The 15,138-nt window shown below is 40.4% G+C and overlaps 1 protein-coding gene across 1 annotated transcript; it reads right to left on the bottom strand.

Annotated features, from left to right (window-relative positions):
• Window positions 1–1,244: 1,244 nt before the first annotated feature.
• On the bottom strand, window positions 1,245–14,935 carry LOC135097692 (fibrocystin-L-like). The gene is made up of 4 exons (XM_063999654.1): window positions 14,357–14,935; window positions 11,195–11,412; window positions 1,604–1,701; window positions 1,245–1,450 (listed from the first exon to the last, which is right to left on the bottom strand). Exons 1-4 carry the CDS (start codon window positions 14,362–14,364, stop codon window positions 1,298–1,300), a joined length of 477 nt encoding a protein of 158 aa, XP_063855724.1. The 5' UTR covers window positions 14,365–14,935; the 3' UTR covers window positions 1,245–1,297.
• Window positions 14,936–15,138: the final 203 nt, after the last annotated feature.

Raw genomic sequence — 15,138 nt, 5'->3', positions numbered from 1 at the left:
AATATTATGGTTGAATGTCTGTATGTGTGTGTGTCTATGTGTGTGTGTGTGTCACTTTTATATTTCTTCTTCATCATCATGAAGATTAAATATATTATCTTTCTTACAGGCAAAACAAGACTTGCACTGAGTTCTGAGAGAATGCAGGGGACACACACTAACTCAAATGCACACAATACCATCAGGAAGAACTAATACATCACTTATCTTGCATTGAGTCATAAGGGAACACAGACACACACTTCCTCTATCACTATAACACACATAAGCAGGAGTCCCACCTTTCAGAGTGCCAACAGTATCCCGGGTCACCTCAATGGGAAACTTGAGCTCAGCATCTTGAGGGACAAAAGCCTTGTAGCCAGCATGGGAGGGAGACAGGGCTGCCCAGCTTGTCTCCTCCAGGAAGTTGGACTCAAAGTATTCTCCTTGGTACAGCTCAACAAGTAACCTGTGCTCACCTGTACATGGAAAGGATGAAGTGTGTGTGTGTGTGTGTGCGTGTGTGATTGTAGTGATAGTTTAGCAGGCTCCAGTGTGGTTTTCAAGACTACTTGTGATTTTCTTGATAGTTAAACAAGGCTAGTGATAATTTAACAGATTCCAGCACAAGTTATAAGGGTTTCCATGTGTGTTTTCATGATTCTAGTAATACTTCAACAGATTCTGCATCATTTGGTAAAAAAAAAAAAAAATGAGAACTTGATCAATCCTCTCTATGGCCTGTAAAAACAACCCTAATGAATGGACAGCATTTCAAAATACAGGAGGTCCTTGAGTTAAGATGGAGTTCAGTTCCTATGCCATGTCATAAACTAGTTTTGAGTGTAGGTCTGAACCAGCCTAAGTAGTAAGTACCTACAGTAAGTCATGACAGAACACCCTCGAAAACCGCAATAACTTCCAATAGAGTCTGTTAAATTACTACTGCCCTTCTTAATCTACCATCAGAATTATAAAATACTTGAAAAAAAAAAACTTACACTAGAGCCTTTTACACTAGCAGTCCGCCCCCGTGAAAAACCTAAATAACTTACACTAGAGCCTTTCAAACTACCACTGTGCCCTCTTGAAGAACCTAAATAACTAACACTAGAACCTTTCAAACTACCACTGTTCCCCTTTGAAAAAACCTAAATAACTTAATCAAGACTTTTTAAACATAACTACTGTACCTGTAAAGAAAACACATGAAGGATATACAATAAATAAAAATAATGAAATAAATCAGTAAAAAAAAAAAAAGGGGGGGGGAAGAACTGCCTGCATCGCACCCCCAAAACGGCAGAAACTGAGATCACTGTAAACTGAGGACTCCCTGTACAGTGATGACCAGCAAGACAGTGAACTGACCTGAGCCGGCCGAGGCCTTCCCTTGGGTTGGAGTGAGGCACCGAATTTGCTCATCAGTGATGTCCTGGATGGCACACTGAGCACCCCCCACCAACACCTGCAGCATAAACCTCATTACTCACAGTACTCTCTCCTTGTATGAGTCAAAGCCAAGAACATCACACCTCATCACTCATGGCACTCCCACAGGGGCATTGCAATACAGAAACACAGGGTAGTGAAGGAGTAGCCAGTACCACTGTTGCTGTACCTTGGTCTGCTCCTTGTATGGGTCAAAGCCAGCACCATCAATAGTGAACAGCGTGCCGCCCTGAGAGGACCCCCTGAGAGGACTCACATTGCGCATACCTGCATGGAGACACACCACGTCACTCCGCTAGCCACTCCACACTGCACTACTACATACACACTTCTTTTGCTGTTTGCCTAGAATGAGGGGTTGGTGTCATGGACAAGTCTCCTTCAGTTGTTGTTTTTTTTTGTCCCTTGCATCTACATAAACACTCATGCTGATCGTGTGTGTGTGTGTGTGTGTGTGTGTATGCGTGTCTACCTAGTTGTATTGTCCAGGGCACGAACGAAAGCTCATTTTGCCTTGTCTCAATAACCATATTTATCCAGTTTCTCTTTAAACATGTGTACATTGTTTACCACAACCACCTCTTCCTTCAAATCATTCCAGATTTCAATAGTTCAATATGAGAAGCAGTATTCTTTGATGTTGCTTAAGATTCACTCTTCTTTATTTTCTTCCCATGCTGCCTCATCTGTCTCTCTCCTTCCTCCATCTGTGGTACCAAGTCATTTCTGTCTATTCTTTCTATATTGTTTACTATTACTAATTTGTACATTGTAATCAGGTCTCCTCTTTCTCTTCTCTCTTGTAGTGTTGGTAATCCCATCTCTTCAAGTCTTTCTTCATAGCTTAAGTCTTTCAATTATAGTACTAAATTTGTTGCTATCCTCTGTGTTCTTTCCAGTTTCTGTATATCTTTTTTTTTTTTTTTCTATGCGCAGCCTAAACTACATGTTCTAATTTAGGTTGTACGAGTATCATGCTTGTTATAATTTTCTTCATAATTTCTTTATCTAAATAGTTAAACACCACCCTAATGTCTTAACAAGCTGTATATAGAGCCAAATATTCTGTTTATGTGGCTTTCAGGTGATAGTGTGTCCTGAATCATTACTCCCAAATCTTTTCTTCATTACTTTTTATTATTTTTCATCCCATTTTGTAATTCCATGAAGGTCTCTTTTTACTTTTTCTTATTTCCAACACATGGAATTTAGAATTTAATACTAGAAAGCATTAAATTCTAGTTTCCATCTTTGGCTTCATGCATGTATCTTGTCAATATCCTTTTGTAACTCCTTGCAGTCATTTTCATCCTTTATTATTTTCATTATTTTTCCATCATCAACAAAAAGGTTTATATAACTATTTAGATCCTCTGTCATATCATTTACATATATTTGAAACATAATAGGTGCCAACACAGATCCTTGCGGTACCCCACTTGTCACTTTGCGCTAACTTGAATTATTGTCTCTGATCACTGTTGTCACTTCCCTCCCTTGTAAATAATCCTTCATCCATCTTAATGTTGCTCCCTTTAGCCCTCCTCCATTCTCTGATTTCCACATAAGACTTTTGTGGGGAACTTTATCAAATGCTTTTTAGAGATCCAGGTGTACCGTACAAACCCATCAGTCCCTCTCTTGCACTCCATCTATTACTTTTGTATAGAAGCTCAGTAGATTTGTGACACAGGATCTTCCTTTTCTGAATCCAAATTGCTTTTCTGTAATTATCTTTTCATCTTCTAAATACTGCACCCATCTGTCTTTAATTACTATTTGAAAAAGCTTGCTTACAATACTTGTTAAAGACACTGGTTTGTATTTAAATGGTTCCATTTTATTTCCCCCTTTGTATACTGGCACTATGTTAGCTTTTTTCCATTCCCTTGCTACATTTCCTTCTCTCAACAAGCTGTTAATTATATCCCATATGGGGTCTTCCATTTGTTCTCTGCATTCTTTTAATATCCATCCTTTTTTTTTTATGTAGGAGGGGCACTGGCAAAGGGCAACAAAAATCCAATAAAAAAAAAAAACACTGAAATGCCAGTCCCATAAAAGGGTCAAAGCAGTAGTAAAAAAATGATGGATAAGTGTCTTGAAACCTCCCTCTTGAAGGAATTCAAGTTATAGGAAGGTGGAAATACAGAAGCAGGCAGGAAGTTCCAGAGTTTACCAGAGAAAGGGATGAATGATTGAGAATACTGGTTAACTCTTGTGTTAGAGAGGTGGACAGAATAGGGGTGAGAGAAAGAAGAAAGTCTTGTGCAGCGAGGCTGCAGGAGGAGGGGAGGCATGCAGTTAGCAAGATCAGAAGAGCAGTTAGCATGAAAATAGCGATAGAAAATAACAAGAGATGCAACATTGCAGTGGTGAGAGGCTGAAGACAGTCAATTAGAGGACAGGAGTTGATGAGACGAAAAAGCTTTTGATTCCACCCTGTCTAGAAGAGCAGTATGAGTGGAACTCACCCAGACATGTGAAGCATACTCCATACATGGACGGATAAGGCCCTTCTACAGAGTTACCAGCTTGGGGGGTGAGAAAAACTGGCGGAGACGTGTCAGAATGCCTAACTTCATAGAAGCTGTTTTAGCTAGAGATTTGATGTCAAGTTTCCAGTTCAGATTATAAGTAAAGGACAGACCGAGGATGTTCAGTGTAGAAGAGGGGGACAGTTGAGTGGCATTGAAGAAGAGGGGATAGTTGTCTGGAAGGTTGTGTCGAGTTGATAAATAGAGGAATTGAGTTCTTGAGGCATTGAACAATACCAAGTTTGCTCTGCCCCAAACAGAAATTTTAGAAAGATCAGAAGACAAGCATTCTGTGGCTCCCCTGCGTAAAATGTTTACCTCCTGTAGGGCTGGATGTCTATGAAAAGACGTGGAAAAGTGCAGGGTGGTATCATCAGCGTAGGAGTGGATAGGACAAGAAGTTTGGTTTAGAAGATCATTAATGAATAATAAGAGAGTGGGTGACAGGACAGAACTCTGAGGAACAGCACTTTTAATAGATTTAGGAGAAGAACAGTGACCGTCTACCACAGCAGCAATAGAACAGTCAGAAAGGAAACTTGAGATGAAGTTACAGAGAGAAGGAGAGAAGCCGTAGGAGGGTAGTTTGGAAGGTTGTGAAGAGGGAGATGTTTAAGAATCTTCCTGTTGAGGATAGATTAAAAAACTTTAGATAGGCAGGAAATTAAAGCAATAGGACGGTAGTTTGAGGGATTGGAACGGTCACCTTTTTTAGGAACAGGCTGAATGTAGGCAAATTTCCAGCAAGAAGGAAAGGTAGATGTTGACAGAGAGAGCTGAAAGAGTTTGACTAGGCAAGGTGCAAGCACGGAGGCACAGTTTCGGAGAACAAAAGGAGGGATCCCATCAGGTCCATAAGCCTTCCGAGGGTTTAGGCCAGCAAGGGCATGGAAAACATCATTGCGAAGAATTTTAATAGGTAGCATGAAGAAATCAGAGGATGGAAGAGAGGAAGGAACAAGTCCTGAATCGTCCAAGGTAGAGTTTTTAGCAAAGGTCTGAGCGAGGAGTTCAGCTTTAGAAACAGATGTGATAGCAGTGGTGCCATCTGGTTGAAATAAAGGAGGGAAGGAAGAAGAAGCAAAGTTATTGGAGATATTTTTTGGCTAGATGCCAGAAGTCACGAGGGGAGTTAGATCTTGAAAGGTTTTGACACTTTCTGTTAATGAAGGAATTTTTGGCTAGTTGGAGAAGAGACTTGGCATGGTTCCAGGCAGAAATATAAAGTGCATGAGATTCTGGTGATGGAAGGCTTAAGTACCTTTTGTGGGCCACCTCTCTATCATGTATAACACGAGAACAATATGTGTTAAACCAAGGTTTGGAAGGTTTAGGTCGAGAAAAAGAGTGAGGAATGTACGCCTCCATGCCAGACTCTATCACCTCCGTTATGCGCTCAGCACACAAAGATAGGTCTCTGATACGGAAGCAGTAGTCATTCCAAGGAAAATCAGCAAAATACCTCCTCAGGTCCCCCCAACTAGCAGAGGCAAAACGCCAGAGGCACCTTCGCTTAGGGGGATCCTGAGGAGGGATTGGAGCAATAGGACAAGATACAGATATGAGATTGTGATCGGAGGAGCCCAACGGAGAAGAAAGGGTGACAGTATAAGCAGAAGGATTAGAGGTCAGGAAAAGGTCAAGAATGTTGGGCGTATCTCCAAGACGGTCAGGAGTACGAGTAGGGTGCTACACCAATTGCTCTAGGTCGTGGAGGATACTAAACCGTAGGCTAGTTCACCAAGATGGTCAGTGAAGGGAGAGGAAAGCCAAAGCTGGTGGTGAGCACTGAAGTCTCCGAGAATGGAGATCTCTGCAAAAGGGAAGAGGGTCAGAATGTGCTCCACTTTGGAAGTTAAGTAGTCAAAGAATTTCTTATAGAGTAGTTTGGTGAAAGGTATACAGCACAGACAAATTTAGTTTGAGAGTGACTCTGTAGTCGTAGCCAGATGGTGGAAAACTCGGAAGATTCAAGAGTGTGGGCATGAGAGCAGGTTAAGTCATTGCGCACATAAACGCAACATCCAGCTTTGGATCGAAAATGAGGATAGAGAAAGTAGGAGGGAACAGAAAAGGGGCTACTGTCAGTTGCCTCAGACACCTGAGTTTCAGTGAGGAAAAGAAGATAAGGTTTAGAAGAGGAGAGGTGGTGTTCTACAGATTGAAAATTAGATCTTAGACTGCGAATGTTGCAGAAGTTAAAGAAGAAAAAGTTGAGGGGGGGGGGGTGTCAAGACACTTAGGGTCGTCGACAGAAAGGCAGTCCGACCTGAGGACATTTATGGTCCCCTCCCCAGATGGGGACTCTGAGGCTGGTGTAGGAGTCGCCATGATGATTTTGAAATTTTTGAGGGAAGGATGTGTGTGTTATTAGGTGCTTGTAGTTTTGTGTGGAGGAAGAGAGTTGTCTTTAGACGGCAGGCTGTGACTGCCCCCTTGTGTTGTGAGACACAAAGGGAAATGTTCAGTGAGGTCACAGCTGGGTTTAATGATAAGTTCACAGCACCCCCTGAACAGTGCTTTAGACCTCACTGGGAGTAATTATCATTACTTGATTGTTACTTGATTGTTACTTGATCTGGTCACATAGCTCTTCTAAAATCCAGCTCTTCCAGCAGTTTCTTGATTTCTTGCCCCTTTACTTGTATCTCCTGTATTCCCTCATTCTGTGATACTATTTTCAATATCATAAAATCAGTTTCCTTTCTAAATGCAGACTGAAAACTCTCATTCATTAGGTCACTCATCTCAGTAGTTTCATAAATTCTTCCTTCTCTTCTTAATTTGTTTATGTCATCCCTGTTTCATTTTCCCATTTATGTAACTGTAAAAGAGTTTGGGCTCTTCCTTGCATTTTCTTATTATCTCACTTTCAAAATTTCTTTCTTCTTTTCTTCTTATTATACCATATTCATTCCTTGCCTTTCTGCATTCTCCCCTAGTATTTGTGTTCAGTTTTCTCATAATTTTCCTCCATGCCCTGTCCTTTTTCTTTTTTGCTTCTACTCACCTGCCATTATACCATTCATGCTTCCAAATTTTCACTTTATAACTTGGCACAAACTGTTGCACCCCCTCTCTATACTTGCTCAAATGTATCTCATATTTTTCTTGCACTACTTCACCTTTAAATAGCTCTTTCCAGTTCTTTTTTCCATAAATTTTATTAGGTTCTGCAAAGTTTGCCTTAGCATAGTTCTGTCTCCCATTCTAAATTGTTAATTCCTGTGCAGCACTTTTTCCTACTATGGTACTATTTCTATTGTCACATGATCATTTCTTTCCAGTGGACTCAATGAATACTTGGTCTACTTTCTGGGATTTTTGTAGAAACTAAGTACAGCTGTGATGGTTCTTCTCTGTATCTTGTAGGTTCATTCACCCACTGTCTGATTGTATTGACTATCATGGTATGCATGGTATGTTGATGATACCACCCTGCACTTTTCTACGTCTTTTTGTAGACATCCAACCCTTCAGAAAGTAAACAGTTCACACAGGGATGCCACAGAACACCTGACTTCTGATGTCTCTAGAATTTTTGATTGGGGCAGAGCAAACTTGGTATTGTTCAATACCTCAAAAACTCAATTCCTCCATCTATCAACTCAACACAACATTCCAGACAACTATCCCCTCTTCTTCATTGACACTCAACTGTTCCCCTCTTCTACACTGAACATCCTCGGTCTGTCCTTTACTTATAATCTAAACTGGAAACTTCACATATCATCTCTAGCTAAATCATCTTTTATGAAGTTAAGTGTTCTGAGACATCTCCGCCAGTTTTTCTCACCCGCCCCAGCTGCTAACTCTGTGGAAGGGCCTTATCTGTCTGTGTATGGAGTATATTTCACATGTCTGGGAGGGTTCCACTCATACCACTCTTCTAGACAGGGTAGAATCAAAAGCTCTTCATCTCATCAACTCTCCTGTAACTAACTGTCTTCATTCTCTTTCTCATTGCTGTAATGTTGCATCTCTTGTTATCTTCTATCACTATTTTCATGCTAACTGCTCTTCTGATCTTGCTAACTGTATGTCTCCCTCCTACCATGGCCTCGCTGCACAAGACTCTCTTCTTTCTCTCACCCCTTTGTCCACCTCTCTACTGCAAGAGTTAACCAGTATTCTCAGTCAGTCATTCATCCCTTTCTCTGATAAACTCTGGAACTGCCTGCCTGCTTCTGTATTTCCACCTTCCTATGACTTGAACTCCTTCAAGAGGAAGGTTTCAAGACACCTATCCTTCAATTCTTGACTACCACTTCTGACCATATTTGGGGACTGGCATCTCAGTGGGCTTTTCTTTTACTGGATTTTTGTTGCCCTTGGCTGGTGTCCCTCCTACATAAAAAAATAAATAAATAAGTAAATATATAAAAAAAATAAGTTCTTCACTCCATGACCTGACATTTTCTTTCACTTCCATCTCCTCCAGTTTAATTCCTTTAGTGTTGAAGCTGCCTACTAAGAGCACTTTGTTACTTTTTCTTATCATTTCCTCTGTGCTATTTCTTGTTTCTAGTTTTATAGTTTTATATCTATTGGTCTCCCATGCATTAGTTTTCGGTGGTATGTACATCACAGTAACTTTCCTTTTTTTTCACTTCATTTCATCCTAATCACAACACTCAAAGTTTCTGCCATTTCATCACCATATTCAACTTCATCAACAACAATATCCTCTTTTACCAATATCATTGCTCCTGCTCCTTCCTTTCCTTTTCTATCTCTCCTCCATGCACTATAACCTTCCTTTGCAAATCCCAACTCTATTTCCTGTTTTAGTTTGTTTTCCATTAAACATACCACATCTGATTTATTGTTCTTTAGGTATTCTTTAAGTTCCAATAGGCTCAACACCAAACCATCTATATTAGTATACATAATCTTTAAACTTCTGCCTGGTGATCTTGTGTGGCATCTTTGTGGCACCATTTCCTCACTTTCATGTCCAGAACTTTCAAAATGAATCTCCTCGCTTGTTCTTGTGTTCTCTCCTTGTTTTTTGACTGGGCCTCTACTCTCAACTCTTTCAGTTTACTTCTCTCTCCTTTGTTCATGTCTCATTTTTATCCACATTTCCTTAATTTCTTCTACTTTTACCAATTTTCCTGTTCTTTGCAAGACATGTTTTGCTGCTGTTTGTGACATGAATCTTATTTTCATTGGTCTTGTTCCATTTTTGTTGTACTTTTTCAATCCTGTAAACCTCTTCAATTTGTTCAACTATCTCCTCTCCTTCCTCTGCCACTTCTGCTATAATCTCCTTAACCCTCTTTGCCTCTTTTTTTTTTCTCTGTAGCTATTTTCATGAGTAGGTTCTCCTTGGCCTCAAATACCATCACATTCATCTTTCTCTGTACCATGTCTCTCACAAGATTACTTTTTTCCTTTATTATCTTAATCACTTGCTTTTCCATGTCCTTATTGTGTTCCTGTTGCTGTTGCCTTATTATCTCTTCCATATCTGCCTTTTGTTGTTGTTCTCTCTCTTCTTTTCAACTTTTGACTTCTGCTGTCACTACCCTTTCACTTTCCCATCCTTAATCTCTCTCTCTCTCTCTCTCTTTTGTAAAGCTTTCTTTAACACCTTGTTCTCTTCCTTGAGTTTCTTGATTTCTTTATAGTACTTCTTGTTTAAGTCACTATTTTTGTCACCTCTTCTCTAAGTTCTTTGTTTTCCTTTCTTTTTCCATCTTCTTCTTCATCTCTATTATATCACTGGATATCTTTTTTACATTGTCACCACCCACCTCCCTCTCTCTTCCTTTCATGTCTTTATTATCACTGCTAAGTTACGTATTTCTTTTTGTATTTTGACATTTTCTTCAATTTTCCACATTCGTTTATTTGTATGAGCTACACTGAGGTCTTCTTCCTTGAAACCCTCAAAAATATTTGCCATGTCCACTGACATCTTCCTTCTTAATATTCCCTGGTAAGACAATGTTTACCTGTACACTACTCTCCCAATCACCTTTTCGGCCACTTCCCAATTTACACTTCACTTCCCCTGCACTCACACATCACACAATTCCCTATTATGGAGACAGGACTCAAGCTCAGCTCCCCTGTACAACCAAAACCTAGGTAACTCCTTAGAGCTGCTGTGGATGTGTCCAATTAGCTGGGCGGCACAGTGTGTGTGTGTGTGTGTGTGTGTGTGTGTGTGTGTGTGTGTGTGTGTGTGTGTGTGTGTGTGTGTGTGTGTGTGTGTGTGTACTAACAATACAGGGTGTCCCATAAATTAAGGTACATACCTTGGGATATGATAGTTCAAGTAATCCTGGGTCAAAAATACTCTATACACACACACGCTGTTTGCTTTATTTTGTGAGAAATTAACATGTAAGTTGTGTGTTGTGGGAGCTGCTTGCCTGGGATCAGTTTCCTGATGATGGATAGGTCATGGAGGCCCACAGGAATGGCCAGCAAGATCCCCTCACCTAACACCAACGGATTTCTTTCCTTTGGGGACTCATGAAATCCTTGGTGTACAAGAACAAATCATGTTACAGAGTGGAGCTGATTCACCCCACCGAGGAAGCAGCAGAGCAGATAAGGAATGAAAGGAGCAAAATGATGCACTTAGGCAGTCACTTGATTGACAAGGCTTACCATTTAAATGTCAAGATGATGACTGTCAAAGGGGATGACATTTGCAGTGAACTGCCATGTATGTTTTAAAAAGCAGCACTGAATAACCACTGTATTGCTGTGTTACCTGCACATTTTCTTCAGACACATACGAGTACAAAAATTTAATGTCATTTGTTATTTCCTGTAAGGATTTGACTGCATATGTTGAACACAAAAAAATATCACTTAATGCTGTGCAGCACCATGTGAGTACGTAATGAGCCACGTAATGAGCCAAGGAGGGAGGAAAGAGACGGAGGCACACCCAGGCAAGCAGCTCCCGCAATTCACAACTTAGCTACACATTAATTTCTCACAAAATAAAGCAAAACACAGCATATGTGTATAGAGTATTTTCAATTTAGAATTACTTGAACTATCAAATCCCAAAGTGTACCTAAACTTGGAGGACACCATGTAAAAACTAAGAAAAACACAACAATCTACTACTAAAACACAGGGCATTATAAGCTTAATTCCTATACAGTTATTTCCAATAGTCAGGATAAAGTCACTGATCACATAAGGTAAGACTAGATCCACATGCATACATGTGCAGGCATACTATATGTACACACCAGCATATGTATGGAACTGGTACAATCTGTCCTGGGAGTCCACATACATTCCTGTCTTGGTCACTTCAGATGCCCCTCTTCCAGTAACGTAGACAGTGGCGTTCATGGGGCCAACCAGCTTAGCCTTGGAGCGACAAGTAACCTTCTCCCTTGTCAGTGTGTCATAGAGCTCCAGGTTCTCGTCCACTATATCACAGGGGATGCTTCCAACAAAGGCCCTGTTATGGGAGTTAAGGATGTGAGGTAAGGCTACAGCTTGAAATGTGCAATCCCTAATATCTCAGTGCCTTTTCTTTATTAACTGGCTCTAATGGTGTTTGGAGCTCCCCTGATTGAAATGATAGTTTAAAAGGCTTTAGTGGATGTTATCAGGGTTTTCAAGGGCATTTTCATGATTCAAGTAATGGTTTAATAAGGTCAGTAATAGTTCAACAGACTTTAATGGATGTTACCAGGTTTTTCAAGGGTGTTTTCATGATCAAGTAATGGTTTGATAAGGCTAGTGACAGTTTAACAGGTTTTAGTGGATGCTGTCAGGGTTTGCAAGGATGTTTTTGTGATTCAAATGGTTTTCTTAATATCATCCTACACACACCCTTCTTCTTCATCTTCTCATGCCCTCTCGTGCTTCTAAAGTCTCTCACCACCAAATTACTCTGGTCCAATTTTTCACAGTCTGACAAAATCCAATATAAGGCCATCAGATCACCTCTCTCTCTTCTCTCTTCCAAGGGTGGGTAGGTTTAGTTTTAGTCTCTCTTCATATGATAAGTCTGATAGGGTCAGAGGCAACTTTGTCGCTGCTCATTGTATTCTTTCTAATTTCTTTATGTACCTTTTAGTGCTGGGAGACCACATCGCTGCTGCATATTTCAAACTAGGTCTTATCATTGTCAGTTACATCCCTAATCATCTCTTCATCCAGGTAGTTGAATGTTGTTCTTATGTTTCTCACCAGATTATATGTTTCCCCTGTCTTTCTTCTTACATGTACCTCTGAGGACAACTTATCAGTGACAGTAATTCCAGGGTCTTTCTCTTCACTCTTCACTTTTATTTCCTCATTACCCAATTTATAACTGAAGACTGGCATCACACAACTATGCCCAAACTTCAACACTCCTCATCTTTTTATGTTAAACTCCATTTTCCAAGTGTCACTCCAATCCCAAATCACATTCAGATCTCACTGTAGAGCTTCACAATCCTCTGTCCTCTCCACTTTTCCCATCAATTCTGCATCATCAGCAAATAGACTCATGTAACTATTCACCCCTTCCATCACATCATTCACACAGGTAGCAAACATGACTGGTGGTAGTACTGAACCCTGCAGAACACCACTAACTACCTCTCTCCATGATGACTTTTTATCTTTGACCACTGTTCTCATTTCCCTTCCTCTCAGAAAGTCACTGATCCAATGTAGGAGTGCTCCTCTCAGCCCACCAGACATTTCTCATTTCCACAACAGTCTGCTGTGGGGCACCTTATCAAAATAAACACAATCTGCCCATCCCTCTCTTTCTTGTACCATATCTATGACTGGAGTAGAAACACCTTAAATTTGTTATACATGACCTTCCTTTCCTAAATCTGAATTGTCTGTCTGTTAATATTTCTCTCTTTTCCAGATATTCACTCCATCTTTGCTTCACTATTCTTTGGCACAATTTTGCCACTACACTTGTTAATGATGCTGGTCTATAATTAAATGGTTCTTCTTTGCTTCCACTCTTATATATGGGGACTATACATGCTTTTTTCCAATGCTGGGCACCACTCCTTCCCTTAATGAAGTTATGATGAGTTTGTAAATCATGTGTGCAGGTTGATCTCTGCATTCCTTCACCACCCAATCAGACACTCCATCTGGTCCCTGTGCCTTCCTCACATCCAAGTCTTCCATCATTATTCTTACCTCATCCACTGTTACCTCAATCTCACTCACTCTTCTACTCTCACATCTTCTGTCACCGGTCTACCAAATGTTCCCTCTCCAGTGAAGACACTGAAAGAAGTCATTCAAAACCTCTGCAATTTGTGCTTCTTCTTCAACATGTTTGCCATTTATTTTCAGTTTGTTGAACCCATTCTTATTCTTCATTTTACCATTCTATAGAACATCCTTGGTTCATCCTTACATATGTCTATAATGTCTTTTCATGAATTCTTTATTTCTTCCCTCCTTAGAGTATTCATTTCTCTCCCTTTTATATGCTGACTCCACTCACACTCACATACTGCTCATCTACCCTCCCTCCCTCCTCCTCCCTTTCTTCCATCTCTCCCATAACTCCTCTGCTTTTTCTTCCTTCTCCCTTGCCTCCATATCTCCACTTACCTCTTTCTCTTCTCTCTCCCTAACCCAGCCACTCTCTCTCTCTCTCTCTCTCTCTCTCTCTCTCTCTCTCTCTCTCTCTCTCTCTCTCTCTCTCTCTCTCTCTCTCTCCCACACACACACACACACACACACACACACACACACTTTTTTTCCATCTGGTTTCTTCTGCAACATGAAAACCACATACTTCTGATATTAGTACTTAATTCTCCTCAGAGCCGCCGCCACCACCACCACCACCACCACCACCACCACTGCCACAACCACTATCATTATTTTCACCTTTATCTTTACTCAGGTGGTGTTGTTGTGGTCTCCAGGGGCATTTTCATGACTGACAATGCAAGGATTTTGCAAGAGAAAAAGAAAATGCCCCATGAGAATTTTGGTGATCATCTGTATGGCCTTTGAAAATGTTTTTTTAATGAGAAAGCAAAGCATTAAGAATACAAACAAGATAGAATTAAGCTAACACAGGAAGCTGGTAAGTTAGTTTGTTGTATACTAAATGCAAGGTCTTGTTTCTGGAAAGTTGTGCTTCAGGTTCAAACCAATGACTGTCAAGATTAACATGTGTTCCTCACAAAACTTTTCCTACAGTGCAGTATACTATAATAGACACAAACACATACAAAAATAAATATTACTACTACTACTTTTCTCCTGTAAGAGGGCCACTGGCCAGGGGCAACAAAAATTTTGAATAAAAAAAGAAAAAAAGCCCCAGTTTTACTACTACTCCAGTAGTAGTAAAACTATATAGACTACAGACAAATGAGTAGTAAATACAACATCAAATCAATCCTTTAGGACCAAACCTAGGCATGTTAATACATCACTGCAATTCTGTCTGCTGCTGATCCCGTCATACAGAATCCATTAGCTATTTGTGGTGGGTTCCCACGGCAGAGGCTTCACGCAGCAGCAGCACCACCACACGAGTAGCAGGCACACGCACCACACTCAGCCAGGAATGCACTTTCCAAGGCAACTGTGGATAATGAATAAAGAAAAAATAATAATTAGCCTTGAATTGATTTTCCAGAGCACCTGTGAACAGAGAAGAAATGAAAAGAATAGTAAATACTTCACAATAGTAAATGTGGCTACATTTCAACATATTTTTTACCTGGCTGGTCTCACAAGAGAGAACCCCTTCAGGGCCAGTTCAGGGTCAGCTCACCACCACTATCAAAAAGACACCAAAGTCTGTACATGCTTATCTAACTGCCTGGCAAGTGTGCCATCAGCCCAAGATAAATAATAAATCTGACTAGCAGCACAGCGTATATGTCACCAGCAAGAATCAAACAGATGTACACCTGAGAAATTGGACAAACTGTACCTAAAACCATCAACAGAATTAGATTCAGGCACACTGTTAGCAAGAAAATTCCAGATTTTCATCACTCTGATGTGTGTGTGTGTGTGTGTGTGTGTGTGTGTGTGTGTGTGTGTGTGTGTGTGTGTGTGTGTGTGTGTGTGTGTGTGTACTAACAATACAGGGTGTCCCATAAATTAAGGTACATACCTTGGGATATGATAGTTCAAGTAATCCTGGGTCAAAAATACTCTATACACACACACGCTGTTTGCTTTA

This window comes from Scylla paramamosain, unplaced genomic scaffold (genome assembly GCF_035594125.1).
Source record: "Scylla paramamosain isolate STU-SP2022 unplaced genomic scaffold, ASM3559412v1 Contig29, whole genome shotgun sequence".
Lineage (NCBI taxonomy): Eukaryota > Metazoa > Arthropoda > Malacostraca > Decapoda > Portunidae > Scylla > Scylla paramamosain.
This window is presented reverse-complemented; position numbering and strand designations above follow the sequence as displayed.

What these genes read in the sequence shown, in the direction of transcription:
- LOC135097692 (XM_063999654.1), bottom strand. An exon ending in CCAGTTCCATACATATGCTG is followed by an intron (nt 1,702 to 11,194) that starts GTGTGTACATAT and finishes GTCTCCATGCAG; the next exon opens with GTATGCGCAATGTGAGTCCT. An exon ending in CATACAAGGAGCAGACCAAG is followed by an intron (nt 1,451 to 1,603) that starts GTACAGCAACAG and finishes TTTATGCTGCAG; the next exon opens with GTGTTGGTGGGGGGTGCTCA.